Consider the following 24,040-nt stretch of genomic DNA (forward strand, 5'->3'; position numbering starts at 1 on the left):
CATTATCATTTAAACTCTTATCTATAATAACACCTACACCATTTCTAGTACGACTACTACCCGAATACCAAATTTTAAAACCTAAATTATCAATTTTCTTAGTCTTCTCTCCAACCCATTCAGTTTCCTGAATGCACAAAAAATTTAACTTCCTGTGAATCATAATATCTATTAATTCCATTAATTTTCCTGTAAGAGAACCTATATTCCAAGTTCCTATCCTATATAGCCCAAAAATACTGATGATGACATTATCTAATTTTAGTCAATACTATAGATATTAGAACTTAGTACAAATTTAAAATATTCAAAAGAAAAGGCAATAATTTTCTTGGAAAATGTGGTTTCAATATAATGGTCAGTTTTAAAGATCTTAAGTGGAATTCCAATGTAACAGGCAGGTCTTTATAATGGACTTTCTAACAAAAGTGAGGATAAGGAAAGATAATCCACAATATAGGGTACTGATTTAAGTTCAAGCAACTTTCTATCAAAGAGATGACAGTATTTTTCTTCAGCAACAATAGTAGGTGAAGGTTCACATGGTATGCATCAGGCACGCCATGGGTTAGTTTCATTGTAGATAGCTGTGCAGATTGGTTTGGAATGATGTTCCTGAGACATTTCTAAATTGTTCGTTTATTAATTCACTTGAGGCAACAGATTCATCAAAGAAAGGGTGGGTAAGAAGAATACTTCATCATTTGGAATGAAGAGAGTTATCAATCCAGATCAATTGGGGGAGTAAAAAAGCTATCTCTCAACTCTCCCTATGGGAATCCACATGTATTCAAATGAACTAATGCATATATGGGGCATGGGCAAGTACAGGCGCATCCACACAAATATGTGTGTGTGTATAAGTTGATGGTAATGCCTGGAGAGATGCATGAATATTTATGTAATTTATATTTGCCAAAACACAATCATTATACATCATTTCATAAATCTAGAAGATTTCCCTTGGTCATTTAGTAATTGGTAATAGATTGGGTATTAAATCTTTTTGTCCTTTCCCAGAAAATCATAGTGAAAAATTTCCAGGTTTGATGACTACTCGATATTACCTGAAACCCCATACGCAAACCAGGGTATATAGTCCTAAATGGCCTGGTTTTGTCAGTTTTCATGTTTGATAACTATAAATTAAAAAACTAAAGCTTAGATAACTGAGTATAAGAGAAGCAAATAGTATGAAAACAGTCAAATTAGCAATAAACGAAGCTTGAAGTAAGAGCAGTACTTACATTTCTATAACAGGTTTCAGAAAAGGTAAAACCTTTTCAATGCCCTCAAGATTTGCAAGGGACTGAACGATTGCAATGGGAAACATGAAGAAGAATGTCAAGAAGAAAAGTAAAACAGCCATAAGCAACCTCCTAATTGTAAGCTCAACAAAGGGTATTGCTAGATTTGGCCAATAGACATCACGAGGCTCAGGAGCCCATTCTGTTAACCATAATGTTGGATTGCTTGACTGCTGGGTTTGAGCACAAACTGCTGCCCCCCATCTAGTTTTGAACGAGACAAAAGCAGCAGGTATTATGGCTTTTGTGTCGGTAATTACTCTTTCTCTTTCTGCAGTTTCCTGCAATAATTAAATATGTGCTTTGCACGTAAGGGAAAGTGCTTCAACATGTTTGGGTGTCAATTCTCAAAAGCTAAGTTACATATATGGCAATAGACCAGACTTACTTTATTCAATAGCTTTTCTATCTCAGCATTATAGTAGTCGATAGCATCCACAGATGTCCCCCATAACCCCCAGAATCCTGTCTGCAATATTTTAGAAGGCCAATTTATTGATGTTAATCAAGAAAAAGTTTAAAAACATGCCATCAGAGGCTAGAAGAAACCTTGGCTGTTGGCCTTGTCACAGAATTTCTCCTGTATTTGTTTTCATAATAATCAAGCCAGTTTTGTAAACTTTTCCTCTTATCAACTATATTCGATAGGCTATTTGCATTGTACACAACCTGTAGTTAGATAAAAAGTGGAAAGAAATTTATCTCCAAACTATCTCAGAAGAGAATAATAAAATCCAAATAGGGGAACCTATAATCTTCAAGATAAAGCACCGCCCAGATTGCTAAACAAGAGGAAACGTAAAAAAGCATACAAGTTTGATACTACTTTATGGTCTTTCAGCAGTGGAGATTGCTATATATGTAAAATTTTTTGAGGTACCACAAAACATCAAACAAGTTTAGGAGGCGGCCAGGGGTAAATTGTGGCCTGAAGAATATTTCATAGAGGTGAACCAACATAAGGAATGCTTTGGAGTAGAAAGACATGATCTCCAAAGGGGGTTGGACTGAAGTGAACTAGTCCATTGAGTGGATTTCATGACATATGGTTGTCAATTTATGCTCTTGGCTGACATGATTTTCATGAAAAGGTAGAGATCCACTTGGATGCTCATTAGCTGACATAATAAGGTAGAGTAAGATGCTACGTGATGTAAGAGGTATTAAGGTCTAGGATTTGATAATGCAACTTAGAATTAGATGTACATTAAGGAAATCATATAAAAAAAAACAATCAATAGGTTACCAACTCTTAAATTTAGCAGAACTTAACCACTTTTAATGTAAAAATAACAAAGATGCTTCTGTCGTTCCGAAGAATAATTTATTTGTCTCAAAACTATGAAGTTCCACAAGAATAATAATTAACAAATATAAAATTTTAGCAATGGTCAAGATTCATACGAAAAAGATTCAAACATGTATCACACTTGATAAAATTTTAACCACACATAAAAACCAATCACTAAGAAAATTATTATGAACAACAACATGAAAATCACCCAAAGATCCAAGCCTTTAGCAAGTGCAACGAGACATCCAACAGTAGTAGCCACGGAGAATTATGAAATACTCAAAAAATACACATCCAATTAGTAGAAAGACAATATTTGAAGAGAAAATAGATTTTTTATTTTAATATTTAATGATCAAAATTTTTTTACATATCTCAAGTGTCTATATATTGCCCATAGAAAACCCTAAATAAGAAATTCCTCACAACACTCTAACTTCAAGTCAAAAACCGCTAGTTCGAATTCTCCAGATAGATAAACAATAGGAATCAACTTCATGTTTCGTATTTTCGTAATTTCAATCAAATATGTTCATCTAACACACATATTGGTCTCCCGTATTGCCATCTCAATCAACAGGCATTTGTTGAGACCGTTGTAGGAATTCGTACATCTTTCATGTGCATCAGGATTTCATCTCCCACTTGTAGCTTATTATTAACTTAGAGAATTGTGCATTTAAACTCTGATTTGTTCATTCATCCAAAGCCCTGGTCCTACGTATTTCATCAGACCCGAGTTCAAGGTCCAGCCCATGCTTGAGTCTTGTATGTCGTTATGAGTTCAACTCTTGGCATTCCATTCAAACTCAAGTCCCTATTTCGGATTCAGCTTGAGTTCAGTTTGTGTTCCTTGATGCTGCACAGTTCGAGTTCCAAGTACAAATTCAAGTGCTTGTTTAGGTCTCTTGTGTAGTTCAAGCTCCACTTGTCATTCTGTTTGGTTCGAATTTGCAAGTCCTTGCAAGTTCAATTATAAGTTCAAATTGTTTTGGATTTGGGTTCCAATTTTGATATTATTTTTTCTAAATTTGGCCTTTAGAAATCATTTTTGGTTCTGGTTTAAGTTCCTAAGTCCACTGTTCAAATTCATCTGAGTTCTAGTCCCAGTGCATATCCTTTTTTGAGTTCAAACAGGTACGAGTGCAGCAACATTTCACCAGAAATTTCGGCAGCCTCCAGGCGTCTCCCCCGTTTAAGGGAAAACTACGAGAAAACTGGGCCTTTCCCACCACGCGCAATAAAGGAGTGTATGGTAAGTGTCCTCTGACGAGAACACCGCGGCGGGATGGTTATTACAGGTAAGCAATTTTTTAAACCTCTTTTCTTTTGTATCTTTTGGATAACACAGAGAGGTCAACAATTCTATATTTGTTTACTTCGGATGCTTACTATATAAAACTTTTAGCCTTTAAGATATAATATTATAATATCATTTCCATAGTGTGTTCGTGTTCTATACTTTTAATAATTTGTGTATCTTATGTTCATGTCATCATGTTTGTGTATTTGAATTTGTGTCAATACATAAGTTGAAAACATACGAAAAATATTATATGCACCATCAATAGTGGACAAAATCTCTGCATATATAAGTTAGCATCTAGAATAAGATAAGTAGATCTATCTAGCAAGGTGTTGGATGTGAATTTACTAGAATGAGATGGCTAGGGTCTAGGGTTTACTTATAAAACTTAGTATTAGATGCTTAATCAAAACACATATTCATATTTAATTGTTTGTGCCAACAATTAACGTTAAAAATGTGTCAATGTTTCATTTTGAGGTTTAAAGATATGCATTTTGTCCACTTGTATGTATATTGTGGGTCTAATGGTGTTAAAGACAAGTAGAAATCCTTTCTTATTTTTTAAATTGTCAAATATTTCATTTTGTGTAGTTGTAAAATTTGCATGTTCAACTATTGTCATAAAATCATATTTTTGCTCGTTAGTGAGCTCTCGTGTTCATTTCAAGTCCACTTCTTGTATTCAACTTTGTTTGGTCAAAGGTTGCATTTTATGTGTTTTTAGTTTATCTTTGACAAGCATTTAAAATTTTGTTTCATTGTATTTTAATTTAGCGGTTCATTTTAATTATTCCAAAATTAGGTGGCATTTAGATAGAATTTCATGAGCTTCCCGGTGTCTCTCCAACGAGTGTGCTAGGCTTGCTCACCACGCTTATAAAGAAGTGGGATGATCGAATTTGTATGATACCATAGCCGTGGTCTGCTACCCAACATACTTATAAAATGTGCAAGGTCTTCTTCACCTACATGAGCAAAAGGCAAATTTCCTCACCTTCTTGCAAAGATGCACATGAGTACTTATTTCACAAATTTTGTCCATCATTGGAACAATATGCACTAGTACTTAATTTCAAAAAATTTCTTCCAACTAACAACAACATGTACAATTACTTAATTTTAAGATTTTTAGTCATACTTTTGCACGAGGCAATGTCAGCGTTGAGATGATAACAAAGCACTTACAATGACGATGAAAACACAAGTTTTTCTATATTATATTTTTTCTTGTTTTTTTTTTTTTAATTCCTCTTTTTTTCGAATTTTTTCTTCTCTTTTCTTTTTAATATATATAAGAGAGAGAGATAGAGATAAGGGAAGAACGGTGAAGGTGGTGGTGGTGGTGGCTGGCCAAATGGCTAGTAGTGTTGGGGTTTTAGAGTTCTAAGAGGGAGGTCGATGGTGAGCTGAGAGATGAGGCCGTTGGTGAGATGAAAGAGAGAGGGAGGTTGCTGGTGGTTTTGAAACATTTGGAGAAGGAATGATTGGAGGCAGCTGTAAGGGTTGTGTGTGCATGAAAGGTTAGTCGAGCGTAGCTTAACAGTGTCTTAAAAAGGCGCAGATCCAAGTAGCGGTTGGTTGTTATACGAAGGAAGGTTGATGAGTGTGTTGCTGCAGGTTTGCTCGTAGGCTAGGGTGGTGGCAGTTGGTCGTGGTGCTCGAAGAGGGAACTGAGGTTGTGGGGACGTTCTGTGCTACAAGTGACAGTTTAGGGACTTATGAGTTCGCAGCTAGAGGACTTGACTGAAGAGGGACTAGGAACGATGATAGGAGTGTATAGGATGTTGGGCGCGATTCTGCCTAGGGTGTTTGCTTGTGAGGTGGAAAGGAGTGGAGGGTTCCTTCTTAGGAAAAATGAGAAGAATATGTTAGGCAGTTGGGGCTTTAGTTTTTAGGTTTTAATTTTTCCTTTTTTATTTTAAGTGTGAAAAACGATTGGGGCAGAGGCGAGTCAGACCGGAGATGCTGAATTTTGTAGAGATAAGCTTGGTTCAAGGAATTAAAAAAATAATAATATTATATATATATATATAATATATATAATTTTTTTCATTATGAATTTAATTAAAATAATAAAAGAAGATAAAGAAATGTGAATGGACGCCCTCGTGCAATTTCTTGTTTCCTACGTGTCAAGATTTGCATGCCATCAACTTATATATAGACAAATTTATGTTTCAACTTATGAGTTAGCCCATACATAAGGGTGTTATTTTTGGATAATTTCAACGTTTCAGATGCACCGACAAAGTCATTTTCACAAACGGACGATGTTTGAGCAACTTTATGAAACAAAGTGTTTGTAGATCATTGTTTCATTTGCGTTCACTTGAATCAAGCACAAGAAGTTCTCTCTAGTTATTTTGATGTTCTAAACGCTATGATGCAATTTATTTCATGAACAAATAAAGTTCGACAATTTTATGCAATATTGCGCTCATAGATTGTCATTATTGTGGCCGCTTGAGCAAGTTGCATACGAGTGGTTCTTTTGTAAATTTGACGTTCGGAACACGTCAGTGCAATCCCTTTCACAAACAAATTGAGTGGTTTAGTCCGCAATCAAGGTATTTTGAACTTGCTACATCTATTGTCACGTCAATCAATCATCATTCTCACCACACTAGCTCAAATTGGCTGCAACATGTATATATAGGTCATAATATACTAAATTTGGGTAAAATTCTTATTTTGGGTCTTTCATGAGCCCTGAGTTATGTATAATTATTGATCATTGATTATAAAAGTAAAGTTTTAGTTTTTTTCTCAATTCGTGTGTGTGCTAGTTAAACTTGTGTTCATTGAGCCCTCATTGGACTTGACTAATTTTTGGGGCAAGTCTCCTTATACTGTTGTAACTTTTTCATCTGGATATTTTTTTTATCCTTGTTTTGGTTTTAATTTTTTTAGTGATTGGTGTGCAGGCGTGATTGAAACTTGTTTAACATATGGCATGCACTAAATTTCTTTTTGTAGAGTAAATCTTTATTTTTTGTTGAAATTTATATCTATTCACTATTTCTCTTAGCGAATTTCAGAATTTGAAGATTATTAAATCATTGTCATGGGTGAAAGAAGTGCTTGCTATTTTTACATTAAAGAGATTGATTTTATCCAAGTTAAGAGTTGGTAACTGGTGGATTGTGATTTTGTGTTTTTATTATGCATTTACTACTAAGTTGTATTAGTAAACCCTAGACCCTAGCCATCTCTTTCTAGTAAATTCACATCTAACACCTTACTAGCTAGTTATACTTAACTTATTCTAGATGCTAACTTATATATGCAGAGATTTTGTTCATTATTAATGGTGGATATAATATGTTTTTTTATATTTTTAACTGATGCATTGATATAGATGGATACAGGCATGGTTACATGAACATAAGACACGCATATTATTAAATGTATAGGACACGAACACACAGTGAAAATGATATTATAATATTAAATCTTAAAGGTTAAAAAAACTTACATAGTAACTATACAGAGTAAATAAATATAGAATGAATTTCTATAGTAATCAATTTATTTCGGTTGTAATTAAAATAAAAAATATATTTAAATTAAGTATATTCCTTAAACATAATTGAAAAAGAAATAATCATATGATATTATAGAATATTATCTTAAAGTTGAAATAATTAATTATTTTGTATAAAATATGTATATAAATAAATATTATAAATAAATATTAGAAAAAAACAATATTTGAACTTGATTGACTGGTGGCAAATAGAATTGATAAGGTTCAAATAACAAAGTAAAATTATTTAAATCCCTTGTGATTGGTGTGTGGAAAGAAAATTTCAAGTGGAGGGTTAATTTTTAAAATAAAATTTTCAAATTACAAATGCAAATACTTTTAAAACAATTCAATGTCACCTCGATAATAATGAGTGTGTTAACAAAAAATCTCAACCATAGGGGAATACATGATTTTCGGAATCCCCCTAAATTCCCGAGTTAATTACTCGGGGCTTAGATTCCAAAAAAATTTTAAAGTTAAATATTTGTATAATTCCGAAAATATTTCAAGTGAAATTTATCTCCTATGACTTAAGTGAAAAATCCATCCAGCCTCCTCATCCATATGTCTAGGTTCATAAATTTAACAATAGCCTTAGCTCATAAGTCATTGTCTCATCAAGAATATTACTAAGATTCATTCTAAAAAAATGACATGCTCTCTAACAATTAGTTTTGCGTTAAATGACACCATAGGTAGATGGCTATGACCGGGTCTCTCTAACCATGTGATGATTGAAAGGCATCATTAAATTCTAATTATAGTCAGAGCTTATATAATCTCCAATGACTAAAAACTCTTTAATAATAAATCATAAGTTATATTTAATAGGGTACAAAATCTTCTATCAACTAAGGTTACTCCATAGGCAAACACTCAGCCTAGATCTACAAAATACTCTTGGACGAAGCAACCTATTATTGCCGACAAAGGTCCTTCTATCAAGTTTGGTCGAATATCTTCTCAAACTAAATAGAATAGAGATACTAGTAACTTGAGATGACATAACCATAAGATCTTAAACGAATTCATTATCATTTCCTCTACCATCCACTTTAAATGTAAGTTAGTAAATTCTAAATCCAATAATACTTTTGTACTTTTTGTTGTTAGTATAGACTTGGTACTTAGTGGTTTTCTAATAACTAGCCTTAATGAAAAGTGCTCTATAATTATTAGGCAGGGTAACTAAACATAAGGGCTTAAAGCTTATGGGAAAATTGAACTCAAATCATAAAGTCCTTGCAAAATGAGAACAATATCTCTCGGTAGTATTTTATCGTAAATCTAATCTGCTTATAAAAATTTGACTAGACACACACCTTAAAACTCCAACGTGGAGAGGCCAAGACGCGAATTTTTGGAACCCATAGTTTCTATATAGGTTCAATGTCAACTAAAACTCAATGTCTATTTTAGATTTATATTTAAAATTAATCTCTTACTCAAATTTAATTTCATGGTTGAATTCTAACTCTTGTTCATACATTAGCTCAATTTTATTTTCAATACTATTGTGGGCTCCGAAAATTCGGCCCCAGCCTCTGCCCGCTGCTGTGCATTTTCTTTGGAGGGAGTTTTAACAGAATTAAGTTCCGAGAAAAATTTTGGGAAGGCAGATGGGTTTGTAGATAAGACACTACCCAGAGATTTCGCCCTCATTTTGCGAGGACTTTGTGATCTGAGTTCTGGTTTCCTATAGGTGCAAGCCCCTATAGTTAATTACCCCTCCCGATAATGAGAGAGAACTTTCGATTAAGGCTAATCGTCGATGAGATACGTTGTATCCATAGATACGTAATATCATGTGTATAGTAGCAGCATGAGTTTGGAAATTTGAAGGTTTGAAGATTTAATATTCAAAAGCAGAAATTTCACAATCTTATACTTAAAGCGAATGGTGGGGGAATGGATGACAGACCCGATCAAGATCCCATGATTTCGTCGTCCCGGGCAATCGTGGTCCATGGTCTACTTAGTCATAGGAGGTAGTCGACCCAACCTGATAGAAGGATCCTTGTCGGCAGCCATGGGTTGCTTCGTCCAAGGGTACCTTGTAAACCTGAGTGAATGTTTATTTAAGGGGACAAATTTGAATCCACCTTAGCTAACAGAGGGCTTTGTGCCCTATCAATCATATTCTATTGATTCATATACCAAGGATTTGATGCCACTAAGGAATGTATGGGCTTTAGCAATAACCGGTATCTCGTGGTGTCATTTGGCGGCAAAACCATTCGGTTCAGAGGGTCCCGAGTCATGACCATTTATTATGTGGTGTTATTTGGCAGCAAAACTGCTAGTCAGAGGACACGTATCACATCCTTATTGACAGGAGATTATTTGAGAATGGATCCTAGTAATATTTTTGACAAGGCATTAGCTTTATGTGAGGTGAAGTAGATTTCAATTTGTCCACCCCGACAAATTATTATGGAGGGTGGATAGATTTGCCTTAATTTGTTGATGATTGAGTTTCAATTTTAAATATTTATGGGATTTTTTGGATTTTTTGTGTTCATTTGAGTGGAATTTGAAATATTTGGAATTAACCCCTCCGGTTGAGATCTGCATTCAACACGATCATCATCGGGGTGTTAGGGGTCATTTTTATTTTTAGATTAAACCTTGTCAACCATATTAACTTGTCAATAGGGGATCGGGTTTGTAGGCTTTATGCCCTTATTAGTGAATTCTCATTGTTATAGGCCTTGAAAGCCTAATATGAATGTATTAAAACAAATATACCGATCACCACAATCGTATATTTGTTTGATAATTCGAACCCTATCGACTCCTATTGATCCGTATATGAGGATTAGATTTGAATTTATTGACCCGCGTAACATCCCTAATTGTTATGTGTGTACCCATAACACGCTCATCGGGGCCCAAACGGGTGAATGATTTTATCGATGAATCTTTCTTATAAAGGGCCTTAAATGCTTAACATGAATATATAAAATAAATATCTTGATCGACCTCATGACCATATATTTATTTAATGGTTCGAACCGTATCGAGACGGATCGGGTTAGAACTTAGATTCATCATTTAACAAGCGCAACATCCCTAGAGTCACGTGTATTTCTATAACACACTCGTCAGGGCCCATGCAGGTTTTGTAATTTCCCATACCCCTTTTGTGTACCTATGTGTATACAAAATACGGTGCATGTGCGGAGGCATTTTGAGATATCTTAGTTGAGTAGGTAACTGCCATTTAAATGCACACAACATTCCATTTGAGAACTTATATATGCCTTCTGTCCGCTAATATGAGTGTTGTAGATCCGGTGATGGTGTTATTTGGATGTTCATCGGGAAGTCCTTGAAATGCGTGACCGTTGCCTTAAAAAGAACTCTTTTTAAGGTTTACAGTGTATCGAACTTCTACATTATGTAACATCAATAATGAAATAATTGGCCTTCAAAATGATTAGAGGTATCCGGACACACTTGTCATTTCTTATATTTGTGGATGTCAGAACTGTTTTCTTCCTAAGTATAGGACCAAGAAGAGATTTCGGAATACTAGGAAGTTTAATTCGAATATGTTCGAACATCTCTTCCATTCTACCGGGAGGTGCGCTTCTCCGTACATCGAGTTGTCTTCATATCCAACGTACTCGCAAACCTCAATCACCGCTGTTGTAAGTGATATATGTACTTGTGTCCACAAGGGTTTGTTGTACTTACAATATACCCACTATTGTTATCCACAAGTAGCTTGTGTTTATTTACAGGTACCCATTATATTCATTACGACCTCCTGGAAGAGTTCGTAGAAGAGCCATTGTTCTAGCATCATATCCACCTTTCATCAATCTCAAGTGGTTTGATGTACTCTTTTGCAAGGACGAATCTTCCACTATCAATTGACAGTGTTGCCATCTCGATCTGCAGGCACTTGCTTGTATTGGAGATTATATTAGTGCATATGGTAGTAACACATGAACTCTGCAACATGTTTCTGTTGTTTGCAAGTATAGTGCATTTGACCTTGTAGGAATTGTCATAGGAGTCAATTACATCTAAATCATGTTCACCTTTGCCATTCACAACTTATTTACGGCGATGGGTCCTTCGCTATTGATCTCCAGTGTCGCCTTCTTCAGCCAACTAGCATTGTTGCTTGTGTTGGAGATCCAAATAGTGCATATAGGATACACATATGCATTTTACAGCCATCTTTTGCCCTTGCAAGTACAGTGCATTTGACCTCGTAGGTACAATTGTATAAGTCCTCTACATCAAGGTTTTGTTCGTCACTCGATGGTGTCACCATTTCTCTCCTTATATTGATTATCGTTTGCATAGCAAGTTCTTTATTATCGCATATGGGTAGTATTTGCATTTGTAGTTACCCGACGTTGCTTGCAAGCACATTGTATTTAACTCATCATGCCCATTGCACATTGAACCCCTCTTGCTTGTAGGGTAATTATTGCATAAATAAGAAGCTTCCCACAACAACTCGCAGGGACTCATATGCTTCAAATGTGTTGCATTGTGTATGTTTGTAAGAAGCTTTGTTGCTTTGGTTGCATATTCTAAATCATTTGGGTTTCCTTGATCATCTTTCACATGCATTGAGATTTTATTTTCCACTTGCAACTTATTCACTTGGATGACCATGCATTTAGACTTTGTTCATTCATCCAAAGCCAAGTCCTGTGTACTTCATCCATGTTCTTTATAGTTCATGTTGTTAAAGTCTCTTGTGATCGGACCCGAGTTCAAGCCATTTGTTATTTGCATCCGAGTCCAATTCAACATTATTTGCTCAAGCTTGTTTTGAGTTTGATTTTACATCCAAGACATGGTTCATTGAGGTTCAAGTTCTCATTTCAATTTCATTTACAGGTCCAGTGCGTATGCACTATGTTACATTAAAGTCCAAGTTCCACTTGGTGTTGTACAGTTCAAGTTCAAAGTACAAGTTCAAGTTAAGTTTGAATTTGCAAGTTCATAGGTCCCTTGTAATGATTCAAGTTACACTCGATGTGGTTCAGTTCCAGTCCAATGTCAACGAGTCCCCTATATTCAATTCGGTTCGAGTTCATGTCCACTGCAGCCTTGTTCGATTAAGTTCAAGTTCTTATAATCTTATTGAGTTCAAGACCAAGCAATCCTTTTAAGTTTGAATTCACTTAAGTTATTTTGGTCCAACCAAGTTCAAGTTAAGTTCTGTTTGTTTGGTGCCAAGTCTCTTGTTTTTTTTTACTGAAAAATCTGGCAGCCTCCCTGTAACAGCAGTTTTGTTCTTATCGTCCGGGCCGATCGTGGATCGTCCCGGGACGATCAGTTCACTTTTTGTTCCAGAATCTGTACAGAAGTTACAGGAAAGTTTTCCTGTAAGCATCGTCTGGGCCGATCTGGGATCGTCCCGGAACGATCAGAGCATGGCACAAGTCAGAGAGTAGGGATTTTTATCGTCCAAGAAAATTAATTATCGTCCTGAGAAATCGTCCCAGGACGATGTGATTTTGGTCAGATCGTCCAGGACGATCGTGCGATCGGCCGGGCCGATCAGAAGGATATTTAGCTGAAATCAGCTCATTTTGAAGAGAGAGAAAATCAAAAATTATAAAACTATCTTTTTGAGGAGAGAGAAGGTCGAGGGAAAAAGAAGAAAAGTTGATTTTTGGGAGACGTCGGGCCGTTTTCATTCGTCGAGACAGTTCAAGAAATTGGTGTACGCAAGGTAAGGCACATTCCGCCTTTCTCAATTTCAGTACGGTGAAGTTTGAACGATTTTTCTGTCCGGATTTCGTTTTCGTTAGCGAATTTCGTCCGTATTTTCCGATTGGTTCAGTTTTTACCGCGTAACTTTTGATATGTTTCTGAGGTGCCGAGTGCGCACATTTTGATTATTTTCTAGAGAATTTTGACCGGATAGTTTTGATTCTGGCTCGTCGCTAACGTCGAGAATAGGATTTAAGTTAAGAACTTATACCTTCACGTAGGTGGACTGGCGGTGGAGGCTTGTGGAACAAGGAGAGGGAAGCATTCCCCTTCTCTTTCTAATGATTATAATTAACCATAACTAATTATAATTAACTATAACTATTTTGTTAATTATAATTAATTATAATATTATAATTAATCATAATTAATATCAATCAATTATATTTAGTTATAACTTTGTTAACTAATAATAATTAGACATAGTTAGTAATAATCAATAAATAATTATGATTAATTAGGTTTAAATATTACTAATAATAATTAATTATTATTAATGGCATTAATTGTGATAAATGGTAATTAATCACAATTAACTATTTTAATAATACTTAATTACACTTAATCACAACCCTAATTATGAAAGAGTTTTAGCAAGATATGATCAGGATTATGTAGAATTTAATAGGATTAGAGCATGATTTAGCATAAAATCCTTTGTTTCCCTCTTTAGAACTCTGTGGGTCTATGGGATTTGGCTAAAGTAGCGCGCGGAAGGGAGTAAGTTACCTTCACAGTGAGCTCTCGTTGTTGCTTCCGCTCAAAATGAGGTAACTTCTTATCCTAAAGGAAGGGAATGTCATCGCAGGAGTGAAGTCAAGCAGCAAAATGGAGGTAGGCCGGTCTCTCCCTCCCTCTCTCTTTGTTTACAGGATTCGACCGAAGAAGCATGCGCACAGGAGAAAGTTACCTTCATTGTAGCGTGCTCCCGTTCTTGCCTCCAATCAAAATGTCAAAACTTTCGAACCGATAGGAGGTGATACCATCGATAGAGTGAACTCGGACAACCACGAAAGAGGCGGGGGAACTATGGGAAGGGAGAAAGTTACCGCCGCAGTGAGCGAAGCTCTCATCTGTTGCTTCCGATCAAATGTCGGAACTTCTGCTCCAACAGGCAGGGAAAGTCGTTGAAGGTGCGTAGTCGAATAGCCACGAGGGAGCGGAGGAATGTGCGAAAAGAAGCCGCGTCTAGAGAGGCGATAGCGGTATTTAACAAAGAGATGAGGCGTCATCCTATAGTAGAGCATCGTGGAAGAAATGACGTCGAACGTGCGAGGGATGGCGACGACGTGCGAGCAGGTATGACGATTTGATTTTTTGATTGATTTTTTTTTTGTTCGGTACAAAGGTCAACAACTATATTCAACTTCATTTACAAATTTTAGGCATAATGTCAAAATAAAATTCTAATTAAGATGTGACTTCGTGCTCATATTCAATTTCAAACTCAAATTGATTCTTGCCTATTTTATATCCCGTGAAAAACCAAATAAAAGAAATTCCATAGAATTCTTTAACATTCAATAAAAAAATTGCGAGTTTCAATGCAAATCACCTTCAGGCTTTATACTTTTCATATGATCAATCCATAAAGGGGAAACAAAATGCTATGAAGTAGGACAGTAGCAATCAACAATAATGAGGAATACAAGATAGTTGAAATCCAACGGCTACCATATAAGAATCCAGGTCTATAACAATCAACAGCTCTTTAGGCTCCTGAGATTATATCAATTCACGACAATTAAAATTCTAATACTATAAAATTTAATGGCAAAAACTCCTCATCGTCAGTTACCTTATTAGGCCAACCTAGTCATAAGGCATCTACAATTCATGTCGCATCATTGTGACGTAGTAGGATTAATGATGTGAAGCATGCTCCTAATAAAGATGACCAGATGACCTAAGTAAACAATTTGAAAACTATAAAATACCCTCTCATGAATATTTTTCAAAATAGAGAAATATTCTCAAAATATTTCTAAATTGTAGATTTGTTTCTTCTTTTTTGAAAATTTAGGAGAAACGAATTTTGGAAATATAGAAATTGCTTTAAAATAACAAAATTTTTTATATTTTTAAATGAATTAGATCTCTTAATAGAGTTCATAATGTATTTTCCATTATTATATTAATTTACATATTTTGGAAATATTTAAGATGATTCATTTAATTTCATTGAAAGATAATAAAACTCATTGAAAGTGGGAAAAATAGTAAAAAAAATGAGGGGGATATTTAAGGAGGCTTGAATTAGTTTCCTAAACCCAGGTAAGCCTATTTGATGTAGATGGCCCCCATATTTTTGAATAAACCCTTGTTAAGCCTAGTTGTTGTATGTGACTACTAGGTTTTTGGATTGATCTATATAAATCCTAGGGTTTGATATGGATAGACTACATCATCATATCCACATTGTCATATCAGCAAACCAGGCCTAAAATGTTTAGATTCGCTTTAAAATGAAATGTAACAAGCCAGTTGATTTAGACCGATTCCTGCATGAAATTAATATTGCAGTTTCTAACGGAATTCAGCACAATTTAGCAACCTTAACAACACTATTTTAAATTAAATTGCCATCATTTAGAAAAGAAAAGTTGGAATACATCAGAAGTAAAACCATCCGAAAAATTATGCACAAAGATTCACAATTTTAGAAATTAGTAGTGAAAAAGATTTATTTTAAATAGATGCCAACCTGGTGAGTAAGATAGTGATTAGGATGATTTACAGAGAAGAAATGTTCAACATGCTGGCTAACTGATTCATCGGGATCAGGAGGAACATTCCTTACAAGGACCTGCCAAAATAAAACAGCAAAATTAGCTAAAAGACGAACATGGGAAGTACAAGCATAATTAGAGATCATGTGGAGGTGAAGAGGACAAGAAGAAACAATAAACATAAGTAAAAATGGAAGTAACTAAAAGGTTAATTCAAAACGATATCCAGACAAAAAACAGTATTTCCTAACATGCATGACTTTCAAAAAGAAAATCCGCACTATAATATATCTACCCCCTCAAAATGAATCTACAACAATAACAAAAATACTTCATTCTATATCATTAACTCAACATAATTTTAATTTAAGCAAGTTACATCACACGTCAATGTAAGAGTCAATACACTTGCTTCGCAAAACTTTATTTTTCTTATCTGTAAGGAAATTTTTTATAACTTATGAAAACCAACAAAGCAAAATGTGTAGGGATAGTCTGGTTTGTGCATGCATGTGGAATGTCTAGCATGATTAAAAGAAAATTTTGGTTAGCTTTTACTCCTTCCAATGTGCACCATTTTATTTGTAATCCCTTATTTAAAATCCTGAACATGTGCTTCAACTAATATTCATAAGGTATCATTCGACTTCTCGCTGCAGGGATGCTCCAGTGGACATGTTTCACAGCTAAATTACATACAACAATACGGGGTATTTTTTAGTGCAACTCTACTTCCGCAGGGCTCTCTCAAATTTGCTTCCTCGAGCTCAGTTATAACATTAGATCTGCACTTCATCTACATGTTTTTTCTACAGCTTAAGTCCATATAACTTCACCATGTATTTTGATCGTCTGACCATGCTTGTTGCCAAATTCTCAATTGCATCTAGTTATTTCTTGCACGCTAAGACTTTCTTTTGTTTTCTATTCCTTTTATTTTTTTTTCGGGCATCCATAAAATGAATTAGAATACTGAACGATGGATAAAGTTATGAATTCAAAGCTATACTATCATAATGGTTTAACCACAAGAAGATTTAGCATTTTTTCCCCAAACATACATAAAATTGATTAGAATAATAAATAATGGATAAATTTATGAGTTCAAAACTCAATTATCATAATGACTCAACCACAACCAATTTAACCATTATTCAATGCCCACAATACTATAAGGTAATTTATATATTAACAGTTAATGCATCAGTTTACAGAACGATGGAATGAAATAAAGAAAACTATATGGTGAATTAGCAACATTTAAACCAGTTGAACTGTTTCGTGACTACACATATGTAAAGGCTGATTTTGGTAAGAATTTTTGGTTCATAATATAACAAAGATTAAAAAAATTCTACCCGTGCCTTGACCTGGATACCATCTTCATTCAAAAGTTTGATTTAGTCATTTCTAAATGGCATAAATTCGTAGATCATGTATGGTTATGCCCAGCGAAGGCAAGAATATAAATAATAAATAAGTAGGCATATTTTTGAAGTTCAAACACCATTATTCACGAGAATATTTTCCAAATCTTCCCAGAAAATGCTTGTTAAAAAACATACAAAAAATTTTGGTTAAGTACTATGCTGACATCATATTTCAAGTATCAATCATGCTATTATGCTGCAACACTTGCTACAGATAAAAAAAACCCAAGGACAACACGTGCAATGTTGCATGCATGCTTCAAAGCATGCACTTAGCACTGCTTTTAGTTCCAGGTTGATATCTTGCGAGTGAAGAGTGAACTATTCTTTTTTTCTTAATTTGTCTTTCTCTCTGGACTCAAGGCCAAGTAGAAATAGGTATTGTGACAAGCATTTAAAAAAAAATCTAATCACTATAAAAAAATGTTGAGCGAGAATACTAAGATAGATGTCTAGTCATGTTCAAATTTTGGAATAATTTATTAGAGAAAGGTTTGGAAATGCAACTATTGAACATAAAATTATAGACTTCATATATCAGAGCATGTACAATACAGAGTAAAGAGGCAACAATAAAGATGGAATTAATGTGCAAAATACAGGAGGAAAAAGGCGCATACACATGATAACACCAGTCAATAGATAAACTTGGTTGCCTAATACATTTAGACATCAAAAGACTAATTTGACTGAAATAGATTTTTCCAAATGACATTTAATTACATATTGAACATTATGGGAGGATAAAGTTGGCATATATGTGTTGACCCGTCTGCCACGCCGAAAACAAAAAAAGAAAAAAAAAATTGCTTACCTGCTCTCTGCCTCTCCCACATCGCACGTCGTCGCACGCCGAGGCCATGCCTCGTGTCGTTTCTCCCCAGATCGCTCGCACGACTCGTTCAAGTCGTTAAAAGCCCAAAGCCACGAGGCTCTCGGCCTCTTCTCCGCTCTTTTTCTCATTCTCTATTCCTCGATCGCTCTCTCTCTCTCATTTCTCTCTGCCGCGAGCTGCTTCGGCTCCTCTCGTGGTCGTGCGACTTCGCTGCTCCGACGACTTCCCTTCCCAATCGGAGCGGGAGTTACGACATTACAATCGGAAACAACAAGTGAGATCGCTCGCTGTGAAGTTAACTTTCTCCCTTCCAACGCGCTTCCTCGCCTCCTTGGTCGCTGGTTGACTTCGCTCCTTCGACGATTGTTCCTGAAGGATCGAAAGTTACGTATTTTTTTACCATAAGCAAGAAGCGGAGCTCTCTTCCCCGGCACCATTCGCGGCTGGACGGCTTCGCTCCTCCGACGCTGTCCCTTCCAGTCGGATCGGAAGTTGCGGCATTTGATCGGAAACAAGCACGGGAACTTGCTTACTGTGAAGGTGACTATCTACCTCTCACTAACGAGCGCTACTCGGCCAAATCCCATCAATCCACCCAACAGAGAGGAGGTAGAGGGAAGATTTATCATTACTAACAGTTAATTAAATTTAATTACAATTAATTGATAACTATAATTAATATTAATTAATCATGATTAAATACATGATTAATTAAATACTAATTATAATTAGTATATTAATTTTAATTAATTAAATTAAATAATAATTAATTCTAATTAATTAATAATTATTATTATTATTCATAATTAATTAAAAATAATAATATTAATGAAAATGCCTCTCTTACCTCGACATGCGTGTCGGGCCGGCAAACCACATATGCATGTCTTTATTGAGCGTGGTAGGAGGGAACCCGATGCGACATCTATGACGATGTAAGCGAGCGACCTCTCGGCCCCCAAAACCCTATCCTCGTTGTGTCTGACGAGCTGGCAAACCACCTATGCACGCCTTTATTAAGCATGGTAGGAACTAACCCGATGCGACGCGCACGACGAGGCCAGGTAAGCCTGGTGCATGCTTTTCTTAGCGTGACTGGGATAACTCTTAAGTACCCATACGCGGCTCTGTACCTATGGGGAAACAACTGTTTTTTTCTTGTAACAGGTACTGAAGATCCATGTACGCCTTTCTTGGTGTGGTGGGGATAAAGACTTTACACGGCCGCGGTGTCCACCTACCATGCACGTTTTTTTTGCGCGTGGTGGGAAAGGCCTAGTTTTCTGTAGTTTTTTCCTAAACGGGAGAGACGCCGGGAGGTTCCCGAAATTTTGTGTGAAAACATACTGTTCTCGGACCTGTTTGAACTAAAAAAGAATAAGAATTTGGACTCAAAAGAGCAGTGGACTGATGGACCTAAATCTGAATAAAAACTTAAATAATTTCTAAAATGTCAAATCCAAATAAAACAAAATCAAATTGAAGTCAAATTCAAATCAATTTGAGCTTAAAAATGAACCTGCAAAGATTCCATAAGACTGAACAAAAAGGGAACATGCAATTGAACTCAAAGGACTGCAGGGGACTTGAACAAGACTAAAACATCAAACAAAGACTTCGATTTGGACTAGATCTGAGCTTGAACAAGCATTTAGACTCAAACAAAATAAATCAACAAACAGACTTATAGATGTCCTAAACTTGAATCAAATGACGAAAATCTTGTTATCAAAGACAGTCAACTTGCAAGTGAACTTGTACATTAAGCTCAAGTTGGGTTCAAACTCGACATGAGCGATAAAGAACCTGAACCTTCAAGAACAAGAAGAGATTCGATCTTGCATTTAAGCCGGACAAAGAGCTTGAACTCGCACTTGAACCCATCCTATACAACATTAAGTGGGAGTTGTAGACTCGATGAATCCGAGTCTACATGAAACTTAACTCGGACTCAAACATATACAAAGGACAACTTGAATCATGTGCGAAGGAGTTTAGATTACAAGAGCATTCATACGGTCAATAGTGACTCAAAGTACGTTACAAAACCTCAATGCATAAACTCTTACGACAATCCCTACAAATGCCTGTTGATTGAAGATGGCAACACTGTCAATCGATAATGGGTGATTTACCCGCCTCTACAAGCAAATACAATCAAACCCACCTGAGATTGATGAAAGGTGGGTATGATACATGAATAATTGCTCTTCTACAAACATTCCCAGGAGGTCGTAGTGGATATAATGGGTCACTACAAATGAATACTTGTGGATAACAACAGTGAGTATGTAGTAGGCACAACAAACCACTGTGGACATAAGTACAAATGTCATCTGCGGCAGCGGTGATTGAGATGCTGCTAGTATGTCGAGAATGAAGGCGACCCGATGTATGGAAAAGGACACCTCCTAACATAATGGAGGAGATGTTTGAGCAAATTCGAACTAAACTTCCTGATATTTCAAAGATTATTCTTGGTTCTAACCTTAGGAAGGAAACGACTCTGGTATTCACAAATACCAGAAGTAACAAGTCTACTACACTAAAGAGCTTGAAAGAGTCCATTTCAACGGTTATAAGCTTCAAAAAGAACCTCCCCGGTGAACGAGAAAGGGGAGTCAACATCAAGATAATGAGGGGACGCCTCATGACATCCAGATAAAGCCTCCATCGGATCCACAACACTCGTACTAGCGGACAAAAGGCATGTATAAGCTCTTAAATGAAATATTGTGTGTACTCAAATGGCGATTACCTACACAATTATAATTATTTCAATGTACCCCTGCACATGTACTGTAATTTGTATACACATAGGTACACAAAAGGCGTAAATACAATTATAACCTGCATAAGCCCTGGCGAGCGTGTTATTGATACACATGACGTCTAGGGAGGTTGCGCGGGTCGATAAGTGAATTCAAATTCGAACCCGATCCTTCTATACGGATTAATATGAGTCGACAAGGTTCGAACCAACAAACAAATATACGATCGCAACGATCGCTATATCGCGATCGTATATTTGTTTTATAGCATTCATATTAGGCTGTCAAGGCCTATAACAATGAGAACTCACTAACAAAAGGCACAAAGCATACGAAGCTCGGTCCTCCTAAGCAGATAAATAGGAGTAGACAGTGTTTGAATCATCGGGTAAATATGAGGTCACGAAGTTACCGGATTATTTATTTTATACATTCATATCAGGCCTTCAAGGCCTTTAACAAAGAAAATTCACAAACAATGGCACAAAGCCTATGAAACCCAATCCCTATCGACTAGTTGATAGGGTTGACAGGGTTCAATCAAATGAAAATGACCCAAACACCCCGATAATGACCGTGTTGATTGAAGATCTCAACTGGAGGAGTTAATTTCAGGCTTTTTTCAAATACCTCCCAAAAGTCCACTCAAAATCCAAAACTCCACAAAGTCTAAAACCTAACAAATCTCAAATTCAAAGATATTTAAATTCGAAATTGTCCATCAATCACTCAAAGAAAAATCCATCCACCCTCCGCAACAGTTTGCCGAGGTGGATAGATTCAAATATAACTTCGGCTCGCATAGAGCTAATGCCTAGTCGAAAATATCACTATGATCCATTCTCAAACAATCTCCTGCCAGTAAGGACGTGGTATGTGTTCTCTAACCGGCAGTTTTGCCGTCAAATGGCACCGTAGGATAAACGATTATAACCCGGGGCCCTCTGAATCGAGTGGTTTTGCCGCTAAATGGCACCACAGATAGCGGTTATGGCAAGAGCCAATACGCTCTTTAGTGGCATCAAATCCTTGAGATATGAATCAATAGAATATGATCGATAGGGCACAAAGCCCTCTGCTAGCTAAGATTGATTCAAATTTGTCACCTTAGACAAACATTCATCTCAGGTCTACAAGATACCCTTGGACGAAGCAACCCATGGCTGCCGACAAGGATCCTTCTGTCAGGTTGGGTCGACTACCTCCTCTGACTAAGTAGATCAGGGACCACAATGACTCGGGATGACGGAACCATGGGATCTTGATCGGGTCCATCATCCATTCCCCTACCATCCTCTTTAAAGTGCAAGATGGTGTAATTTCTATTTTAAATATCAATTTTCCAAATCTCCAAACTTTTCAAATCTCAATACCCAATGCTTCTACTATATGCCAGATAACACGTATATTATATGTATCTGATTGACTACTAGCCTTAATCGAAAGTTCTCTCTCATTATTGGGAAGGGTAATTAATTATAGGGGCTTGCGCCTATAGGAAACCAGAACTCAGATCATAAAGTCCTCGCAAAATGAGGGCGAAATCTCTGGGTAGTGTCTTATCTACAAACACATCTGCCTTCCAAAATTTACCCCGGAACTTAATTCCATTAAAACTCCCCTCGCAAAAGAAAAAACAAAACAAATAAGTAAAACTAAATTTTGATTAAAATTGAAAATGAATCAAATAGCTCGACATGTCTTACTGTGCCAAAAAATCATGCCTAAGCAAAAAAAAAAAAAAGCGATTGCTCTTTTTAATGATCACAATGAACTAGAGCGTCATTATTTGCACAATTAATATATTTCTTAAGCTCTTCAAGAAGCATCCAGAAGAAATTCTGAACACAAGTGGCCAGTCCTATCTGCCTAAAAATAAGGATGTCCATTAATCACTATTTTTGTATTTATTAAAACAAAATAAAGTTCAACAAATAGTTCCAAAAACAAAGAAATATGACTTATAAACCAATCTCAAAAAAAGTTTGAAGTTCAATATCTCTACCAAGTCCGGAATAATGAACTCAAACTGTGTTGTTCTTGAAGGACCTCCCCGTTTAGCTCAAACTGCGTTGTTCTTGAAGGATCTCCCCGTTTAGTGGAAGTTTGCTTATTGGTTGAATATTCCAAAAAAGCTTTCATAGATAAAAATTCCCTTAAATCTTGTGTAGTTCTCTAGACTTGGCATATTTACAGGTGTAACTATCATAAGTTCTTTTTTAAAGAGAAGAAAACTATCTCAAATATTTTAGTAATTAAAAGTCGGGTACAAGACTAGATAAAGATAAGTATGCATGAAGCCAGCTATAAAAAAGGACACGTGCTAGTTACAAACTAAATTCTACACACAAAGTTAGTTAACATTTAATTTAATGATCACAAACTGAACTCAAGCTTATGATCTGTATCCTAGAGGCTTGGGAGCATATTGGTTAAACTAGAGCTCATTTATTTTAATAATTCATAGTTATTTTGATATTATAGTAGCTTTTACAATAAACTTTATGATGCTTAAGCTCCGTATTATATTTTTCATGTTACATTATTTTCATCATATGATAAGTACGAAAGATATAAGATTTATCTATATGAGAAATAAAATGATGGGGGGTTTATATACATAACACAAAATTTTTATATATTTACATAGGTAACATCTAAGTCTATGTAATGTTCAAATAATATCCTAGTGTTTAAATCACATCAAATCAATCATAAACATTTAAAGGTGAATTTTACTTTAGAAGTTAATTTGTAGCATTTTTAATGTGATTTATAGATTGGGATACTATATAAATAATTAGGTATTGACTGCGCTTTAGGTGTGCTTTTGACTGCGATTTTTTACTGCGCTTTACCTGTACTTTACCTGCCTTTTACCTACGCTTTTGATGCGCTTGACTTAAATTTTCTCTTACACGTGTACATTCCACGTGGCGAATTTTTAGTGGATGTCCGGGCCTAGAAATAGGTCCGCTGACCGGACTTAATAATTTTTCCCTTGCGTAGGCCTTCAAGAGGGCAAATTATTAGGTCCAGTCACCGGACGTAGAGATACGTACGGACACCAGTAAAATATTGACATGTG

At 35.8% G+C, this 24,040-nt stretch overlaps 1 protein-coding gene across 1 annotated transcript in view; it reads right to left on the reverse strand.

The window, feature by feature from the left end:
- Nucleotides 1–1,243: 1,243 nt before the first annotated feature.
- LOC110110689 (CSC1-like protein At4g02900) overlaps nucleotides 1,244–24,040 on the reverse strand; it is a 46,409-nt gene continuing 23,612 nt past the window's right edge. Inside the window, exons 4-7 of the mRNA XM_028693759.1 lie at nucleotides 15,892–15,993; nucleotides 1,857–1,976; nucleotides 1,696–1,776; nucleotides 1,244–1,588 (exon numbers count right to left, since the gene is read on the reverse strand). Of these exons, the coding sequence (XP_028549592.1) occupies nucleotides 1,244–1,588; nucleotides 1,696–1,776; nucleotides 1,857–1,976; nucleotides 15,892–15,993 (648 nt within the window). The remainder of the gene's footprint in view (nucleotides 1,589–1,695; nucleotides 1,777–1,856; nucleotides 1,977–15,891; nucleotides 15,994–24,040) is intronic.

This window comes from Dendrobium catenatum, unplaced genomic scaffold (assembly GCF_001605985.2).
Source record: "Dendrobium catenatum unplaced genomic scaffold, ASM160598v2 fragScaff_scaffold_361, whole genome shotgun sequence".
Classification (NCBI taxonomy): Eukaryota; Viridiplantae; Streptophyta; class Magnoliopsida; order Asparagales; family Orchidaceae; genus Dendrobium; species Dendrobium catenatum.